Source organism: Lissotriton helveticus, chromosome 2_1 (assembly GCF_964261635.1).
Source record: "Lissotriton helveticus chromosome 2_1, aLisHel1.1, whole genome shotgun sequence".
In the NCBI taxonomy this organism is placed as follows: Eukaryota; Metazoa; Chordata; class Amphibia; order Caudata; family Salamandridae; genus Lissotriton; species Lissotriton helveticus.
Window position 1 is genome coordinate 1,520,402,367 of NC_136059.1, and position 20,094 is coordinate 1,520,422,460.

At 46.3% G+C, this 20,094-nt stretch overlaps 1 protein-coding gene across 2 annotated transcripts in view; it reads right to left on the reverse strand.

The window, feature by feature from the left end:
- LOC144818749 (sulfotransferase 6B1-like) overlaps nucleotides 1-20,094 on the reverse strand; it is a 283,225-nt gene that overhangs the window by 218,997 nt on the left and 44,134 nt on the right. For both annotated transcript variants that reach the window (XM_078676457.1, XM_078676458.1), the window contains exon 2: nucleotides 16,074-16,183. In XM_078676457.1, coding sequence (XP_078532583.1) covers nucleotides 16,074-16,183 — 110 coding nt within the window. The remainder of the gene's footprint in view (nucleotides 1-16,073; nucleotides 16,184-20,094) is intronic.

Here is a 20,094-nt window from a genome sequence, read left to right on the forward strand (position 1 = left end):
AACAATATCCCTAAAGCTAGGGCACCAGGCCTGGACTCCGTTCCAGCAGACCTTTTTATGCATGATAAGGACCTTTGGGCCTCTTACATTCATCTGCTGGCTAATGGCATTGCGATGGACTCACCAATACTTGAGTCCTGGAAGGGTGCCGAGATTATTCCAATTTTTAAAAAGGGGGAGTGCTCGGACCCAGGAAATTACAGGCCAATTAACCTGATTGCTTGCATACAAAAGGTAGTGGCAAGGCTCTTACTGCAGCGTATTCAGGGCTGGATAGAGGAAAAGGATATTCTGTCGCCCCTACAGGCAGGGTTTCGCAGTCACACCAGTACCATTGACCAAGTTTTTAGATTTGTTTTATTATATTGGCGTGTAGTGTCACTGGGGGGGGGTATGCTTTTTGGAGTCTTCGTTGATCTTAAATCAACGTTTGATTTGGTGCCCCGCACTAAGCTGTGGGCAGCCTTACAAGAGCAGGGCATCCCAGTTGATATTTTGTCACTTTCAATTAGACTGCATGAAAATAATTAGGCCTGGGTCCGTTGGAACCAGCAGGGAAGCATAACTGATAAATTCCCTATCGCCAGGGGGGTCCGCCAAGGGTGTGTACTTGCCCCTACACTCTTCTCACTATACATCAACAGGGTGATCGGCTATTTTGAACAGCAACCAACCGATGCCCCCAAGCTGGATGGCAAGCCGATCCCCCTGTTGATGTTTGCTGACGACACGCTATTAACACAGCAGGGCCTCCAAAAGGCTGTTGGAGTCTTTGAGGTTTTTTGCAAAGACCATAGTCTTGTCATTAATACATCAAAGACAACGTTCATGGTCCTACATAAAAAAATTAATTCGTCAGAGGGAAGATGGTTATGGATCGGGTTCAACTGGAGCAGACCCAAGTATTTAATTATCTGGGCATAACCTTATCATCCAAATTAGATTGGAAATAGCACACCAACCAGCTGGTCACGAAACACGCACAACTGACAGGAGCACTCACTAAGGAATTTTATTTATCTCACACTAGGCCAATCACCCCGGCTCTAAAGATTTATGACGCTAAAGTTGAAGCAGCAGTTCTCCATGGGGCGGAACTGTGGGGGCTCAGTAACTTGAAAAGTCTGACGGGTGCGCAAAATAAATTTTTGCGCAACATCACAGTTTTACCGGCCTCCACTCCACTGATCCCTCTCCATTACGACCTAGGGTCTCATAGCCTCGAGGATATGGCCAGATATAGATCGGTTGCCTACTGGAGGAGATTATGGGTTACTCCAGAACTCTCCCAGTATGCACGGGCCTTCCTCGAGGTAAGAGACTTCGATAAGGCTCATAAAATAGTATGGATAAGGGAGGTGAAGGCAATTTACAAGGCTATGGGATTATCTCCATTGTGGGATGACCCAGTGGGGAATCTCTTTCCACCTAGAAAAACATTCCGAGACCTGTACTGGAACATGCTTGAGGCAAAGAGATTTGGCCGCTGTATTGAACCATTGACATTTGAAACTGTAAAATGTATCTAGTGAGTAATGTACCTAGTGATGAATTTTGAAAAATTCTAAAATATTTATGTCTTCTTTTTAATATAACTTATTTAATTATTGTAATCTATAGATTTTATGTTCGGTGGTTGGCCAATAATAATTGTTAATTGAGAGACGAAGTGATGAACTGTGAATTTTACTAGCTGTCAATGAAGGGTAATTTTAAAAAATTCTAAATTGTAAAAAAAAAAAAAAAATTGAAAATGTTTAAGGTTGTAATCGTCTTTTATGATTGAAAAAAAAGAAATAAAGACTTTTTTGATTTGGACTTAATAGCACCAAGGACCAGCCAAGAAACACTAGCTAATATAGCCACATAAGGGCAGGAAGCAGGAGGTAAGTTAATCACAGGAAGGGCTTCTTCACTAGTGTAATTGCAAATCACATCAGGAGAGGTATTGGCCTTCCTTGTGCCCTTATGATTGGAACAGACATTGCCTTCCAGCACAGGGCGGCAGCAGTAAGAGCAGGATCACTAATGGCTTTATTTTGTTGCCTAATACCAGGTTTGCTGGGGCTGATCTCACTTACCTCCTCAGCTAGGGATGCATGGACAAGTGTTTTAGTACTTGCCCTCTGCCCTTCATTAGGTCCGTCTGGTAGACATCCCTCCCCACCAAGTCTAATTTTGCCCAAAGTCTCCTCCATAACACTAATGCAATCATACAATGGACAAAGTTTACAATCAAGTGGCTCAGACAATGGCACTCAAATGTGTTCCCAAGTGATTTTGTCAGAGCCCAAACAGCTAAAGTCCTTGGGCTGCTGATTCCCACATGAAGTACGAGCTTCGGGAATTCTCACCTTTGATTTAAAGAACCCCTTTCTGCGTTTAGCCACAGGAGCATGTTCAGGGGAAGGTGTGTCCACAGTAATGCTGGTTTGAGCTTGTTCTCCACCCGCCCTGGCCTACCTATCGTCATTGCCAGGAGAAGAGAAAAAAGATTGAATATGATTTTCATCCCCACAGTTAGGGCAAGCCACTTATGTAGGCGATGGGGAGAGGGTTGGGGGAGAAGACGATGTTGCTAGAGGGATCACATCTTTGGCTCTAAGTGAAAGACCTCTGTCAGCCAGTTGAATCTCCTTGGAGATACCATTAACCACTGGAACCAGGAATATGTCAATGGGGGTGCAAGTATGTACTTGTGGGGTCCCCCGAGGCCACTGGCGAAGCTTTTCGCTTGCCCACATCCCAAGAAACTACTGTAACGCATGGCCTTTAGAGGAGAACCAACAGTAGGAAAAACACAGTACCTTTGTGCAGGGTAATTATAGCAGGGCAGAACAACGGCACATTATGCAAGCAGGAGACAAGAGGGGTGGTCCAGCCCAGCCTCTTATCCTTTTATATCTGATGATATGATTTGGAATGATTGATTATTGGTGGTGTATTGTTTCAAAAGGTTCTTGTTTACAATAGGTTACCTGATGGAAACTTTATATACAAGGGACATTGGAGACACTTCATTATTGTCTCGTGGATTGGATAGTTATAGTGAGTACAATATACTCGATGATAAGGTGCTTTGCGAACATTTAAAGCACATTAACCTTTTGGATAATATTTGCTTACTAGGCTCTTTATGATTTTAGGTACTTTGGAATGTGACATATGAATTTTATTATTGGATAATTGTTATTTACTCCAGACTGCTGTGAGATTTCGGGTGAGTGGCTGGTTACATTATATTGCCTGTTAGGTCGTCCTTAATACTACTACTTTATGCATGTCTGGGGTACGGTCATTTTATGGTCCTTGACGTTTAAAAATTCTTTCACTAGGAACTTAGTGGTTTGTAACCTTGGTCCTTTTCTTTCTTCACTCTTTTTTGCTTGGTCCTTTTCTCTTTTTTTCCTTATCTTTTCACATTAATAATTAAGTGGTTTGTTATCACTTTGCTTGTGGTGTTTTGGTTCGTTACCGTTTTCTGGTTTGTTTACAATAATGGTAACACACAATGATTGGACTGTTGATATTACTCTTGTTGATCATAATTGTTACCAAGTTTTGCCACAACATTAATGGTGCTGTGTTTGTTCTGTGCAATAATTTTACAATGGAAAGATTATCTAATTGTAATACAGACCTTTTGTGGTATGAATTCTAGCCCTGAGGAAGTCTGTGGTTCACACCACATAGAGACAAAACACTTGTTGGCGGCTAGGACATTTGTTTTGCGAAGAATCAATAAGAAATAAAGACGATAAAGAAGATTTATGGTGTTGACACTTGTTAAGAATTGTATTTAATTGTGTAGATCTACCTATGAACACACTCTCTCAATTACAAACAGCACATCAAGTTGCATCTGCAGCCTAAAAAAGAACAAATTAATTCCCCGTACTTCAAAGTATATGGAACAACAAATGGCACAATGAAGTCATCGTGAAGACCGTCAACAAACAGCTGACAGCCTTCCTCGAGGCAAACAACTTGCTCGACCCATCCCAGTCCGGATTTCGAGCCAACCACAGCACCGAGACTGCCCTCATCGCAGCCACCGACGACATCAGGACCCTGATGGACAACGGAGAAACAACCGCCCTCATCCTCCTAGACCTCTCGGCCGCCTTAGATACCGTCTGCCACTGCACCCTAATAACCCGCCTCTTCAACAATGGGATCCAAAGAAAGGCCCTGGACTGGATCACCTCGTTCCTCTCCGACAGAACCCAGAGAGTCCGCCTCCCCCCCAACCGCTCAGCGGCCACCGAGACCATCTGCGGCGTACCACAAGGCTCCTCGCTCAGCCCAACCCACTTCAATATCTACATGAGCCCCCTCGCCGCCATCGCACGCAAACACAACATCAACATCATCTCCTACGCCGACAACACCCAGCTGATACTCTCTCTCACCAAAGAACCAGCCACCGCCAAAACCAACCTCCAGGAAGGAATGAAGGACGTCGCAGAATGGATGAAGCTCAGTCGCCTGAAGCTGAACTCAGACAAGACGGAGGTCCTCATCCTCGGACAATCCCCGTCCGCCTGGGACGACTCCTGGTGGCCCTCAGCACTGGGCTCCGCGCCGACACCCTCGGACCACGCTCGCAACCTGGGATTCATCCTGGACTCCTCCCTCACAATGACCAAGCAAGTCAACACCGTCTCATCCTCCTGCTTCAACACCCTGCGCATGCTCCGAAAAATCTTCAAATGGATCCCCACCGAAACCAGAAAGACCGTCACCCAGGCCCTCGTCACCAGCCAACTGGACTACGGAAACGCCCTTTACGCAGGAACCACCGCCAAACTTCAGAAACGACTACAACGCATACAGAACGCCTCCGCACGACTCGTCCTCGACATCCCCCGCCACAGCCACATATCCGCCCACCTTAGAAACCTACACTGGCTCCCGTCAACAAAAGGATCACGTTCAGGCTTATCACCCATGCACACAAGGTGCTCCACGACATAGGCCCCGAATACCTCAACAACCGCCTCTCGTTCTACACCCCCACCCACCAGCTCCGATCCGCCAACCTCGCCCTCGCCACCGTCCCACGGATTCGCAGAACTACCACCGGAGGAAGATCATTCTCCTACCTGGCAGCCAAGACATGGAACTCCCTCCCCGCACACCTACGAATGACCCAGGACCATCTCACCTTCAGGAAACATCTCAAGACCTGGCTCTTCGAGCAGTAGCAGCCCCTCCCCCCCCCCCCCCTCAGCGCCTTGAGACTCACACGGGTGAGTAGCGCGCTCTGTAAATGTTTTGATTGAATGATTGATTGTAATGCTACGTGACATGGCATAACCATGATGCCCATCCAAGCAATGGCAAACCATAAAAAGACCTAGAACCCAGTGTGGCTGAAGACAGACCAAAGCCACGCTCTCTTTAAGTGCATCTTCCTATTGTATCTTTGCCAGACTTCTAAGGAAATAGAGAACAAACCGATCCAGGGACACCCTCTGGGTCCAATAATCTTGTGAGTTTAGAGTTTAGTGTGTGCATAGAGGCTCGAGCTTTATTTAGATCACATGGCTTCAGCTTCAGGGTACATATGACATTACCTGAAACTTGGGGTATTTTTCTGTGTGTGAGACATGGACTTTTAAAAATTAGCAAATTATGCACTAAATTCGGAGAGCCACATTATACATGCAGATAACCCCCTTTTCATATTTGCTAACATTACAGATTTGAGTGTGAGGCACCACGTTTTCATCAAAACTACCGCCTACAGATTCCTCAGTCATCACACCGCTTTAGGGGGAGGTGTGCATCGAACATGTTAAGAGGGAAACCCAGGTCGCTGGGCGGGAAGAGAATTATCAACAGGTGTCTGAAGGCAATGCAATGCTCTCAAATGAGCTCCTCGAAGGCAGCAACTGGAGTTTAAATTACTGCTATGCACAGGTTTGTTTCCTAATGAGTAAACGAGGATACAAATGGTCACAGAATATAAATGTCGTGGATTTATGTTTCAACTTTTCATTAATGCCATATGTGTTACAAATCACATAGTACTTTCTTCTGATCTGGTTCAAAAGAATGAATGATTTCCTACGATGGCATCATTGAACGAGAGGCTGTATGATTTTATCCATAAGCTAAAGGTTTTTTTTTTAACACTTCTTTTTATTAAGCAGTTACTAAAGTACATCAATTTTTATTTTATTTATTTATTTATTTAGTGTTTTATAGAGCACGATCCAGACCTGTGAGGGTATCAGAGCGCTTTACAGTAGTAACAGGTGGGATACAAGGACATAGGGGGGAGAGACCCAAAGGGATAGGGACAGGTGGATACAACATATTGGTAAAACAAACAATCATAATACCCGGATACATATTGGGGTAAGAACAAGTCGATACATTAAGCTAGAGAAAGCAGTCTCAACACCCGGGAGGTTTGTTCGGAAGTGCCGGGTGGGTATCATCGCAGAGGACCTCCTACCATTATACATATTATCACAATTTCTCCCACCTCCTGGATTAGTCCTCGGTATATTATTGTTGGGCTGGAACGATATCCCCAGTCATTTAAATATTAGTAGACACTCGTTCTCCGCCCACTATTATCGCAATCACGTCCTGCTATTGTTTCCATGGGCCCCATCTACTATCAAATTTGCGCTGGCAGTACCACTTGAGAAGCTAACAGTTTTGAACCTGAAACTCATAACTCCTTTTAGTTACTGTTGTTAAATACTTTATTCGGGTGTATAAATTATGCTATATACCCATACATTAAACACTGTACTTAGATGCATATTGAGAGGTATTCCCACAGTGGCACTCATGTCAAGGGATATGCAGCTGCATGATAGGTATGCATGTGTAGGTCAGACTCATAAAGCACACACCTAACTCAATAGCCATTGCACATGGGCATGAGCCCATGGATACCACTGCGATTGTTGAAAATGACTGTTGAATAGATAACACTGAAGGTCTCTTTTGTATTGTTCCCTGCACAGGTCAGATTTCATATTCTTTTTGAATTGTAAAAGAGTTTGGGCAGTTCTTATTTTGACGAGGATATCATTTAAGATCAGGAGGTCGTTAATTTAGAAGGCATGCCTTCTGGCCTGCTGTTTTTTTGCAGTTTTTAGTTTTCACTTCTAATGTGGTGTTATCCTCCTGAGAACATTATTTTTTTATTTTGTAACGTCTGTTTATTAAGTAAAGTAAAAAAAAGGTCAAGCAAATTGGGGACACATGTCCTGGGAAGAATAGCGATAGCAGAATATCACATTCAAAGCAGTTCATCAGAACATTAGAGGAGAATCAAGCGACAGGGAACACAGGCCGGGGTATGTAAAAGAGTGGCAAGCCCTCCCCTATATGAAAAACTAGCAGCCCGTCCCGACGTTGTCCTGGGATGAAATGTAATGTGTGCAATGTTTGTAATATTAAATTCCAAATTATTGTAAGATTTCACGGTATGCAACATTTTGGTTTCATTTGAATGTGGGCGTAGAATAAATTGATTTAGCACATTGCCAGACCTAGAGAGTGCGACATATAACTGTCCATGAGTGAAGCAGTGAGTAAAAGTGTGTTTAACTTTAAATTTCTGGCCGTACTATATAAAGTAAGTACTCTGACTTATCAGTAATGTTTCGTTAATGTGCCGGCAAGTAAATTCTGCGTTTGACAAAGCCGCGCCCCTTTTTTTAGGGCAGCCCCCTCTGACAACGGGCGAGGTTGACATATGACGAAAGGTTTGTTTTACTTATCGCCGCAAGTACTGTGAGTGTTATGAGTAATGGAGCGTGATTGGGCGCTTGTGAAAGCCGCGCCCATTTTTTTATGCCAGCCCCCTGTGACAACGCCGAGGCTCACAAATGAGTGAAGCTTTGTTTTTGTTCCCGCCGCAAATACTGTGAGTGTTATCATTGATGGAGCGTGAATGAGCTTGCACAGTAAAATCGGCGGCCATTTCTTTATTGTTTCTAGTTTTGGGCCTGGCCCCTCTGACAAAGTTGACGCCCACAAAGGCGTGAATGTGGGGCCGAGTGAATTCCGCGCTTGTGAAAGCCGCGCCCCTTTCTTTATGCCAGCCACAGCCCCTCTGACAACGGTGACGCCCACAAAGGCGTGAATGTTGCGCCGAGTGAATAGTGCGCTTTTGAAAGCCGCTCCCCTTTTTTGGATGCCAGCCCCCTCTGCCAACGCCGAGGCTCACAAATGAGTAAAGCTTTGTTTTAGTTAGCGGGGCAAGTACTGTGAGTGTTATCAGTATCAGTAATGGAGCGTGAATGTGCGCGCATATTTTATTATAGTTTTTTGTTTTGGGCCCGGCCCCTCTGCCAACGGTGACGCCCACAAAGTGTAGTTTGAGACGCCCATCGCTACTTTGACACACCCACGCTACTTTGACACGCCCCTCGCTGACAGCAGAATGCCAACGCCCGCAAGGGACTACTTTACCCCTAAGGTTGTTTGACCTTTGTAATGTATATGGTGGCCAGATGTATAGCCTATGTCCATCTGCTGCAACTCCCCTTTACAATGCTGTATTGGGTGTTGCAATTGGTGCTGTACTTCTTGAGATTACCCGCCTCAAAGGTTTCAGCTCTCTCTTTATAATAGTAGTATAGATAAAAACTTAAAGAAAGGACAATATAAGCTACCTTCCAGACCACCAACAGAACGATATAAATCCCATGGCAAGGGAATACTTTTAGAGAGAACTGGAAAGCAAGAGCTATGCCATAGTCCAATTGGCCTGTGAGGAGGTGCCTCATAAACACAGACAAATATCCCTTTAGGGACAAGTGAAGCTTTGCCTTATCGTAGTATCGGGACTGTGTCCGCTTCTTTTCTCTCTTTATACGACTCCTCTGTTTGCTGCTATTTCTACTCATGGTATTGATTCTCATTTCCATGATGATGATCTTGAAATCTTCTTTCTTTTTCTCATTCACTTAAGGAAGGTTGTGCCACGTGTTTGATGGCAATTGAGGCATGGATGGGTTTGCTTTTTTTTAAGCTGAACCCAAGTAAGAATGATATTCTCTTTTTACCTTCTTAATCCTCCAATTCCATTCCACTTCTTGTTTTTATTCCTCCTACTACTATTCCTTACTAGTTATCTGCTCATATTCTGGTCTTTCTGTTTAACTCCTCTCTGGACTTTGCCCCACAGATTGTGTCAGTCATAAAACCCCTGTCATGTTCGTCTTTTCCAAAAAACAAAAAAGGGAGTGAAGAGGTATAATAAGTCGTGGATTCGGCCTCATCTACAAGTAATGAAAAAACAAAGGGAGTCCACTCTCAATTCCAAAGAACCATGCTATCGCTACAAACAGTGACTAAACCCAAGAGAACCATTTGGTTTCTCTAGCATCCCCACCTGGTCGGGATCAATGAGGCCAGGGAGGTGGGACTTGAGGCATGTGGCTAATATTTTAGTAAAAATCTTGGCATCAGTGTTGAGCAGGCAAGAAGAACACTGCGCTGGGTCCTTGCCTGCCTTAGGGATAAGGGTGATCATTGCCATGGCCATGGTGGGGGTGAGTCCTGTGTCACCCGTGAAGGAATTATACAGGCACGGGAGGTTTCCTACAGCTGCGGGAGGAAGACGCGGTAAAAATGCAAAGGGAGCCCATCCGGTCCTGAGGCTTCACGAGAGAGACTCTTAATGGCTGCACCTAATTCCTCCATTGTAATGGGGCTGTCTACGAGGGATGCGTGATGTGTGGACAGTGGCTCCCACTCACAATCAGCAAGGTAGGAGTGGAGTATAGCTGCTGATAATAATCACAGAACGCCTCTGCTTTATTCTTTTCTGTCGTTGCCCAGTTGGCATCACCTGTCTGGATTTTGGCAATGTGTGCTTTTGCCTGGCGCTGTCGCAATTTATGACCCAGAAGCCCTCCCACCTTCATAGTATTTCTGCTGCAGGGCCAGCAGGGCCCGCTCAGCCTTTCCTGTGCGATTTGCACGCAACTGCCCATGCAGCAGGGCTAATTGTCTTTTGATACATCGGGTTGGGGCCTCTTTGTCCTTACGCTCTAGTAGCTTGATCCCTGCAGTGAGTTTAGATTCTACAAATTTTGCCTCCCTCCCTCTGGCAATGGTAATGGACGTTATTGTGCCCCGTGCCGTTACTTTGAACCGATCCCACAAAGTGTGCAGAGAGATCTCGGGGGAGGTGTTAAGGTGAAAGTATTTGTTACTCTTTCGTATCTCCTACACATCCACCGGATCCCGCAACAGATGCGAGAGCATATACCATCGGGCGGGCAGACAGGGCGGGAAATTCGATCCTCCCATGTGAGTTCAAGAAGTGCATAATTAGAGATGGAGATGTCAAACAGCTATGCTGAGCGCAGGCATGTAAGGAGAGATGGCACGACGGAAGCGTAATTGATGCACGAATAGGAAGTGTGTACATGTGAATAGTAGGAGTAGTCCCGTACGCCTGGATGTTTGTACCGCCACGCATCCACCAGGCCCCATCCTTCAATGTCCTTATTAAGATGTGCCGACATTGCTCCCATATTTTGAAATGTTGCAGTGCTTCTGTCTATGGTAGGGTCCCAAACTAAATTGAAGTCCCTGCATACCACCACATCCCCGTCCACCCCCTTTAGTTATTCAGATAGTACACGCCAGATGTACACGTTTTGGGTGGTGTTTGGGGCATAAACAATAAGTAGCGTCAACTGTCGCTTTCCCCGTAACAGTTGCAATCTCAGATAGAGCCCCCACCCACCCCAAGTCACGTGAGTTACAGAGGTGAAAATTGGCCTTGCACAGCACCCATACCCCTAGGGTCTTAGTGACGACATAGGCCCAGTAACGGTGGGGATACTTCGAATTCGTAATGCGGTGCAGGTCTGCCTTCATCAGGTGGATCTCCTGTAACATTATGATGTCTGGGTCATGGTGTAAGAAGTAGCGCCATATTTGCTTTCGCTTGTTCGGGGAAGTTAGGCCCTGGACATCCAGTGAGAGCAATTTAGTGTCTCCCATGGGTAGTGGGTGAGCAAGAGGGACGCCCCCGTCTGATGTATAGGGTCTAACTGTGCTAGGTTAGCATATGTTGTGTAACACACGAGCGTCACCATACCCGCACCAGGCACCTGCCCTCCCGCCTCCGCAAGGCCATGTGGTCCCCATCCCTCTAGACCTCCATCTGTGTAACCAACCCATTTATGAAGACGTGAACGCCAGTTTGCCTGTGTCTACCACCCCTGCACACAGCCACAGTTACACTACTACCAGTGTTGCCAGTGATGTCATAATCGACTTGTGGAAACATCCAAAATAACATAAAAACCAACAGCGGGCCAACTAAACTCAACAAGGCCTTCTCTGTGCACAGACACCAGCAAAAAGGTGCTCTGATCCCGCTGGAGGAGTCACCCTCTTTAGGAGTAGGTTCGGGGAGGGGGGCCATCAAGGGTGCAGTTTAAGTGTCAGAGTACAGTCAAGGCAGGCCCCGTGAGTCCTCAGGGCCCACCTGTTACCTCTCTAATTCCCAGATGAGGGTCTCATCGCCTCCCTCCATTTTGTGCTGGTACCAGTGTCCGGTCGAGTCCCGCTCCATGCGCAGCTTGTCTGGCAGACAACGTGGCAGATTGCTTTCAGAGGGACTCAGCAGTTGAGTGAGCAGGGGAGGGGCCCCTGCTAAAAGTGTGCAGGTGGGCAATGATATCCTTTTCTGTTGCTTGAGAGTATAGTTTTGCATGTTGCTTAGTGGATCGGCACTGGGGCACCGTGGGTATGTTGCAAGTAGTCACTTCCATAATGCCCCATCCTTATATAGAGCCAGTAGTCAAGTGTGCTGGTGAGGGGCCCCGCTGAGGATGTGCAAATGATCGATAACATCTTTTCTTACCTCCTGGGACTATAGACCTGCATGCTGCTTATTTGAGCGTCGTGGGGGAACTGTGGCCCACCTGGGCTTAAGATCACGGCCCCCAAGGAATAAGAGGCTTTGTCCACCGGGTGGTCATCAGGTAGGCCCAGTAAGGCCTTGGCCTCTGCCAGTGATTGCAGTGATCGGCGTTTGCCCTCTTACTGAAACAAGAGCGCAAAGGGGTGACCCCACTGGTAATGAATGCCCTGTGCTCGTAGTTTATCAGTAACAGGCTTGAAGCCTTGCCGTTTACGGAGAGTGACAGCGGAGAGGTCTTGGTAGAGTTGGATTGTGTGCCCCTGATATTTGATCTCTGTCATGTTGCGGGCCGCCTGCATGATTGCTTCCTTTTCTGTAAAAAAGTGCACCCTGGTGAGGATATCCGGTCCACTGTCTTTACGAACCACTCCCCTGAAGGCTCTGTGGGCCCAATCAAGGGCGGGTGGGGAACCATTGTCATCTCCTCGTACCGTCTGCAGTAGTTCAGCAGTAAACGTCACTATGTCTGTGCCTTCAGCACTGATGGAGATCCCCTGTATGCGAGTATTGTTGCAGTGGCTCCTATACCACGGGCTGATCTTCTAATGCACTAATGCACCACAGTAGCATCTCGTTGTCCTCTGACCGGGCATCGACAGTCCACTGTCTTTACAAACCACTCCCCTGAAGGCTCTGTGGGCCCAATCAAGGGCGGGCGGGGAACCATTGTCATCTCCTCGTACCGTCTGCAGTAGTTCAGCAGTAATCGCCACTATGTCTGTGCCTTCAGCACCGATGGAGACCCCCTGTATGCGAGTATTGTTGCAGTGGCTCCTATACTACGGGTTGATCTTCTAATGCACTAATGCACCACAGTAGCATCTCGTTGTCCTCTGACCGGGCATCAACAGTCCGCTGTAGGTCATCCACCCAGTCCCCAACCTCAGTTACTTCTCTTTGAATATCACAGAGTCCAGACTTAAATTCCTCTTTGAGGGAAGAGCTAACCGTGCGTATCTCCTGTAAGAACCAATCCGTGTAACCTTGTGTGACTGGCGCCGAAGGTTCCCCACCCATCTGTACCGGTGTCGAAGCTGAGGACTGCATTCTACTTCCGGCGGGGGATATTGCTTCACAGAGATGTCACCGGGATTTCTTTACGTGCCTGAGAGCGTGGCAAAGCTGGAGTACAAAGGCACCAAGTTATGGAGTCTCACATGGGGGATCATCACTGCGGTGGAGTTCGCCCATTCAACGTATTGCCACGACATCGTGGGATCGGCTCTTCCTATGCTGTGTATTTGTGCGCCTCTATCCGTCCAAGAGCGGCACGCTGGACTCCCAAGGGTGGGGATGCTCCACGCCATTCCCCGCACCGGGCCTTAGAGCGTCTTGTGCGTCTACTGTAGTCTCAGCAATGGCCAGGGTGGCCCGCGCTGATCCTCAGATTACTCCCCCGGGTCAGCACACTCACTGTCAGGAAGCCTCCAGTCCCTGGTGTCACAGAAGAGTTCACATGCCCAATGCGTGGCAGTTGTGACCTGTCTCTGAAGCCACGTGGCTTGCAGTCTCCACACCTGCCGCTAGGGGAGCGTGAGTCTGTCTCCAAGATCCACCGTGCGGGCGGCCCCGGAGTGTCAAGGGCAAGGGGGGCCACTGTCCGGTGCAGGTGCAGCGTAGCCCAATGTGAGATTTATGGGACCACCCACTCTTGTGGCTCTCAGCAGCATGCAAAGTTCGTAAGGACCACCGCTCACTCAACATGTGCCACAGTGGCAACAACCGTGGTGTCAGCGCAGGTCGCTGTCAGGGTCGGGATATCTCAATATGATGGACCCATGGGCCACCGCTCAGCAGGTAAGACCAGTCCACATCCAGCCACCTCCAGACCGCCGTCAATATGCCAGAATCTTTCACACATCCAATACGTTCTGTCTTAGTAGGCCCTCTCCACAGCCACACAGCACACAGCCACTATACCCGCTCACCAGGGGAGGGGGAATCCGCCCTAAAGGCTCACCAGCCAGGCATCTTCCATGTGCCGAGGGAGAAGGGTGCTTCTAGATGGCCCGGGCGAGGTAGAGATGAGCATGGGATGCGTGTGGCCACTCTCTCTTAGGACTCAACGCACCAAGCTGCCCCCCAGCATCAACATCGATCCCAGGGCCGAGTCTCGGCCTGTTTAACAGGCTGTCGCCCAGCACTGCTCGCCACAGCCTCTGCAGTGGAGAATGCTCCTCTCCCAGTCCTCTCATCTGCCGGGGGGGCCCCCTAGGTGAGCAAACGCTAGCTCCCCCGGCGAGCTAGCCAAACAAGTCACAGTGCCTGCATGCCAGGAGAGGAGACGGCCCGCCGCAGATGCCTAATTGAAGATGGTAGCCGCCTATCCCTCCTCAGCTGCTTGAGGCCAAAAGGTGCAGGGTGTTGCCTATAGGCTCAAGCAGGTGCACAGGCAGTGTTCTGGTAGGTTTCGGCAGGTTCCTAAGAGCGCCTGTGATGTCCGGGGGCCGCCAATGGCTCCCAAGAGTCAGGTACGAGTCCTGGGCTCCAGCCCCAAGATGGCTGGTGATGATCACCGCTCCCGGTGTGGATCCAGCGGTCCGGAGTTCAAGCAGTGATCAGGTGGGCCCTCACAGACCTCGGGAACAGGAACCTGCGCCCCCAAGAATCTGCCCTGGAGAAATGGTTGCAAGCTCACCTCCGGGATATTGGTCCGACGAGCCGCTACATCGGTGGGATAGTGATGGGGACGGGCCTGCCGCGAATGCCTGCTTGAAGATGGCGGCCGCCGGTCCCCTCTGTAGTTTTTCCAAGTTCCGGAGCGTAGGATAGCGCCCCCCGGCTCAGGCGGGGATGCAGGCTGTCCCCGAGGAAGCTGCGACAGGTTTTTGAGGGCTCCCGAGGTGTCCAAAGACAGCCGACACTCACCTGAGCCTGTCCATGAGTCTCCGTCCCCAGCCTCAAAATGGCAGCTGGTAATCACCGCTCCCAGTCGCGGAATATTGCCACTGTGATCTGCAAGGGATCCAGCTATCCGGAGCGTGATCGGCGAGCAGGCAAGCCCCAACTGGTTCTAGGAGCAGAAACAGGTGCCCCAGATCGCCACTGCCGCTCCGGTGTGCGTTAACTCAGTACAGCGGGCCCCGAGGAGACAGAGCCCACCAAAGACACATCCTATTTCATTGCTCCGGTGGCCACGCCCCCATTTGTATTTTATGAGGACATTTTATCTTACTTTAAACAGCTGTTTCGGAGTATGACATATCTGAATAGTAATGTTCTTGACTGTACAGTTATATTGTTAAAAAACTAATTTCTAAATGAGCATAGCTTTTACGTATCGTACTGCTGATATCTGCATTAAGTATATATGGAAAGTGGAGGATATGTAGTTAATGTCAAGGTAACCCTAACCAGAGGTAACAAAACATAAACACAGGCAAAGAGAAGATAAAGGATGATGGTTGATAGACCCTCTTACATGTCTTGCTTTCAAACAAATGTATTTCTAAGAGATGGTGTTAAGTGGGTTTAAGTGCAGTTGGTAGGAGTTATCCTTAGCTACTTTTTACTGTAAAACCAGCAATCGTGCTTGGTGAAATAATGAACTAGCCTCTTTTAATTAAGCAACCAGATATTCAAAATGCTAGCAAGTCTCCAGGTAGCAATTTCATGCTTTACAAAGGGATCCGATCTCATTTCACAACAATTTAGATTATTGTTCCCATAAAGTCCCAAAGGCATATGATCATATGAAGGAGATCTGTGTTTTAGGTTGAGTAATCAGTGGTCAGAGAAGTGAAGGAAAAAATATTTGAGTCAGTTAAATGGTCTAATCATCATTTGTGAGGTCATTTGACTAGGGGAGCTAATTTCTGAACAAAAATGGGATCTCCTGTTTCACCATTCCCAGCTCCTTTAACACCCGGGTTCGATTTCTGTGGCTATCTTGTTCCCTCTTTCCCAGCCCCTTTAACACCAGGGTTCAATTTCTGTGTGTGTCATTGAAAAAAAAATCCACGTCTGATCATACTATTCACTATAGAGGCGTGTTCACATGAAGGAGTTGCCTTTGGGTTAGGTAGCACAGAATATACAATATAGAAGGATTTTCACAGATAATCACCTAGGTTTGTGTTAAAGAGTATAATTCTAACACTAGTACTGTTTTCAATACTACAAAACAAAATTTTGCAGTTTTTATACCGACCTCTAGTTTGTCTGGAGTTCCGAATTCAAGCATTGGAATTTCTTGTGGAGGTTCCTTTCCTACAATGCCGTATACCATGTCATTTAGGAGCTGGGAAGTCCAGTTAGTGCCTGAAAAACATCATCGCAATGTTCAGGAGACAAAATAGGAAACAAAACTCATGCAAATGGCTGAAACAAAGTTTCATGCTTGGTAAAACACAAAGAGACTATAAAAGGCAAGTATTTTGAATTGAGCAGTATATGTATGCCTATTGAAAGCAAACAATTCTATTTAAATGCCACAAAAAGAAAGGATGAATAAATAAACAGCACAGGCTTATTTGACTAAGACATTTCGCAACCAACAGTAAGGACACTCGGCCACATGCATCATTGTTACATTTTGCGATTTCTTCATTGCGAAAATTAAGGAATCGCAATTAAGAAATCGCAAAATGCTATGCAGTAAGAAATCGCAATTTTTTTTGCGATTCCTTAATTTTCCTTAATTGCGATTCACAATTTGCGAATCGCAATTAAGGAATCCCTTCCCATTGATTCCTATGGTCCTAGAAGCCCATAGGAATGAATGGGAAGCCATTCTCATTTTGCGATTCGCAATTAAGGAATCGCAAAGTGGGAACGCTATTTCAAGGGTGCAGGGGGGGAGGTCCCAAAGACCCCCCCCTGCACCCTTGAAATGTAACTTTAAGAACAATTTTCAGACACACTGTGTAAAATGAAACTTTCAAAAATGCACTTTTGTGCATTTTTGAAAGTTTTCGCAAATTACCATGAAGTTCAACTTCATGGTAATTTACCTCTTCCTATTTGCGAATTCACAAAAAAAAATATTCATGCATTGCATTTAAGAAATCACAAATTGCAATTTCTTAAATGCAATCGCAATTTAAGAAATCGCAATATATTTGCGATTCCTTAAATTGCGAAAAAATAAAAAAACATGATGCATCCCAAAAAAGGAAGTTGCATTCGCAAACGGCCGAATTTTGCGATTCGCACCGTTTGCGAATGCAATTTACCTTGATGCATGTGCCCGACTGTGTTTATCACCTCCTGCCCAAGCCCAGAATTAGTTTTTTTTACAAGACATAGAAAATATAGGGGTCACAGACAACGCCATACAGAAAAATAAATAAGTAAATCCTACTCTATTGGCTGTTGATACCCCCCCGCCCCTCCCCGCTCTCCCCACCGTGCTAACCTGCGGAAGCCGCGACTGGTCTTACAAATGTTTTGAGAAACCATAAATGGACAATGAATGTGTCCAAGTCTTTAACACCATAAGAAGTGTCCTCATTTAATTTGTTATTCTTGTGAACATTCCTGAATGGTGGGTTAGCCTCGAGGGGGTTGAAGCGTTCCGCCTTTATTATGTATTCCATAGGTCTCCTCAGGACTAGCACAAGGACCTTCTAATTTATGTGATCCAACTTTTTACTTTGAAAAAACATGAGTACTGTGATATTGTAATCCAATCCGTGATACTACCTGAACTGTAGTTTTCAGTTCAGAATATTTAATTAGTTTCATATTTCTAAACATTAGGGGCATCATCTACAAGACAATAATAAAGCGCGGCGCCGCAAGCCATTTAGCTGCGCCGTGCTGTGTCATTTTCAAAGGGATGTGTTGTGTTAACAACAATACACTACATACCTTTACTTTCCCCTGCACTGGCACACAGTTGGCTGCCATATGTCAGCGCAGGCATCCTTGTGTCATTTTGCAATGGTACCTGTTCTGCTGGAATGATTTTCAAAGGGATGTGGCGAAGCCATATGCACTTCGCACAGGCGCGATACTATAGTTGCTGGGTCTGCTTCCCAGGAAACAGGAGACTGGCACGCGCATGCTCAGGAAAGCGATCAGAGCCGGCCGCGCGCGCGCGTTTCCAATCTCCTGTCTCTCTGGCGAAGCAGCTGAGCCGCGATCTCATAACCCGAACTAGTTTTTCTTGGAGATCAAGCGTGTTTGGCGACTGCATGTTTTTTATTGTTTATGCTATAAATCGCTTCATTTAAACCTTTTGCCAGATTTCCGCGCTTGGGCTTCTTTTAGTAGCCTCTGCCGATGCTTGGCCTTTTTTTCAAAGGTGTTGTGCTTGTCACCCTCCCACCATACACCTATACTTAACCCCTTCTTTTCTTTGTTTCCCTGCGCGCATGGGACGAGTGTTCCCCGTATTACACGGAAGTGTGCTGTTAGGGGGTGTGCTCTGGCGAAGTAGATAGCGCTTTTATGAATGCAAATTACATTGCAGGTAAAATGTACTTTAAATGCACTCCTAAAGCCATAGGTTTTCAGATTGCAGACAGGTTTGCAGCGGATGTTAGCTCACTAATACAGCTGTAATTCTTGTCTCTCTCTCCGACTGGTTCTCTACGTGCCTGCACAACTCTCCTCACACAGTGAAGTCCTTCAACGTGTGTAGCGTTCATTCTGAAAAGGACATGTGTGCACGCCTACGTTTTGTGGGCAAGAGGAGAGGAGCTGGCCTAACGGCTGGGGCGCTCGACCTCGGACCCCGAGGTACTGAGTTCGAGTCTGGGCAACAACGCCAAACTTCCTGTGATTCTGGGCAAAATCACTTCATCTCCCCATGCCTAACAAAAATTAATGTGTCTAATGTAACGTCACTGGTGCTATGTAAAGCGCTCTGATACCCGATTGGGTTCGGGTCTAGTTCGCGCTATATACAACTCTACAAAAAAAAAAAAGTTACCATGAGTTGTCACAACTGGTGTTTGGTTTAACATTAAATTTAGTTTTTAGACTCCACGTCTTGCGTAGCACCTTCAAACACACCTGCTTTTTGCGCAAACAGCATTTCTCATGCTGGTATGTATAAGAATACTATTTCCGGTTAAAAGGAAACCACAAGTTCCAAAATGCAAAGCGGTATTGGCTCAAAAAAATCATGCACGGACTGGTAGTATCCACATGGTCAGTTGACAGCAACAAATATGCGAAGTTAGTGTTCGTGCATTTTGCACGTGTGGATTCGTTTCAAATATCCGATAACGGATATTGTTTCAATATGAGAAACATTATAAACTAGTCAGTCATCAGAAAAGTATGAACAGCCATCGTTTTCTTGCACTTTATTTGCTCTCCACAGTGTGTAGGGATGATCCCCTTAAGAATTACACTTGAAGCTTAAAAAATCGAGCAAAGCTGTGTATTATCGTATTATATGCAGTTGTAACGGAACTCTGCTATCTTACTCTTTGTGCAAGGACACAAATGCTGTTTGCACCAAATTCACATCCAAATGTATATTTACGTTCATCTCCTGAAATCTGCTAGTGTGAAAGCATTCGCAAGAGTTTGCGCTATTGGCTTTGTAAATGACAACGCCTTTTATTCATGTGTTAATTATCAGAACAGATAAATAAAAGGCATCGTCATTTACAATGCCAATAGCTCAAACTCTCGCAATGCTTGTTAAATTATGTTTTTGTGTCAAACATTGGCTCAGCTTGTGCATGGACTCTTGGAGTCAATCCAGACCCATGGCTCAGTTCTGATGCCCTCCTCTATTTGCGAATCAGGCTAACTATACGTGGCCTTCAGCCACGTGATAAAATAATTTGCAAAAGACGAGGACTACAAACATTGGAGCCTGCCCACATGCACTTATTTGACAACTCTACCATCAAGGCTTTTTGTAGCAGAGACAAAGAAGAGTGAGTGCAGTGAAAATACATTTAAAATAAGTGATCACAGACAGGGACTCAAGGCCATTGTGTTGTACATGCCCATAGTCACATGTTCCCAGGGATAATTTTTGCATCGGAGAAACACGGATTCGCGATACATCCGCATGAGGAAGACGTATAATTTGGAAGGTTGCTACAGTGACATTCAGGAACCTTGTACAAAAGGAGGGATTATTGTACACTAAAATTATTTGAAAAATACGTCTTTCCAAAGGATTAACAAGAGTGACGTATATTACATCATCATCCGTAGTGAGAAGGGACCCACGCCTGTAATAGGACAACCTATAAAAATTA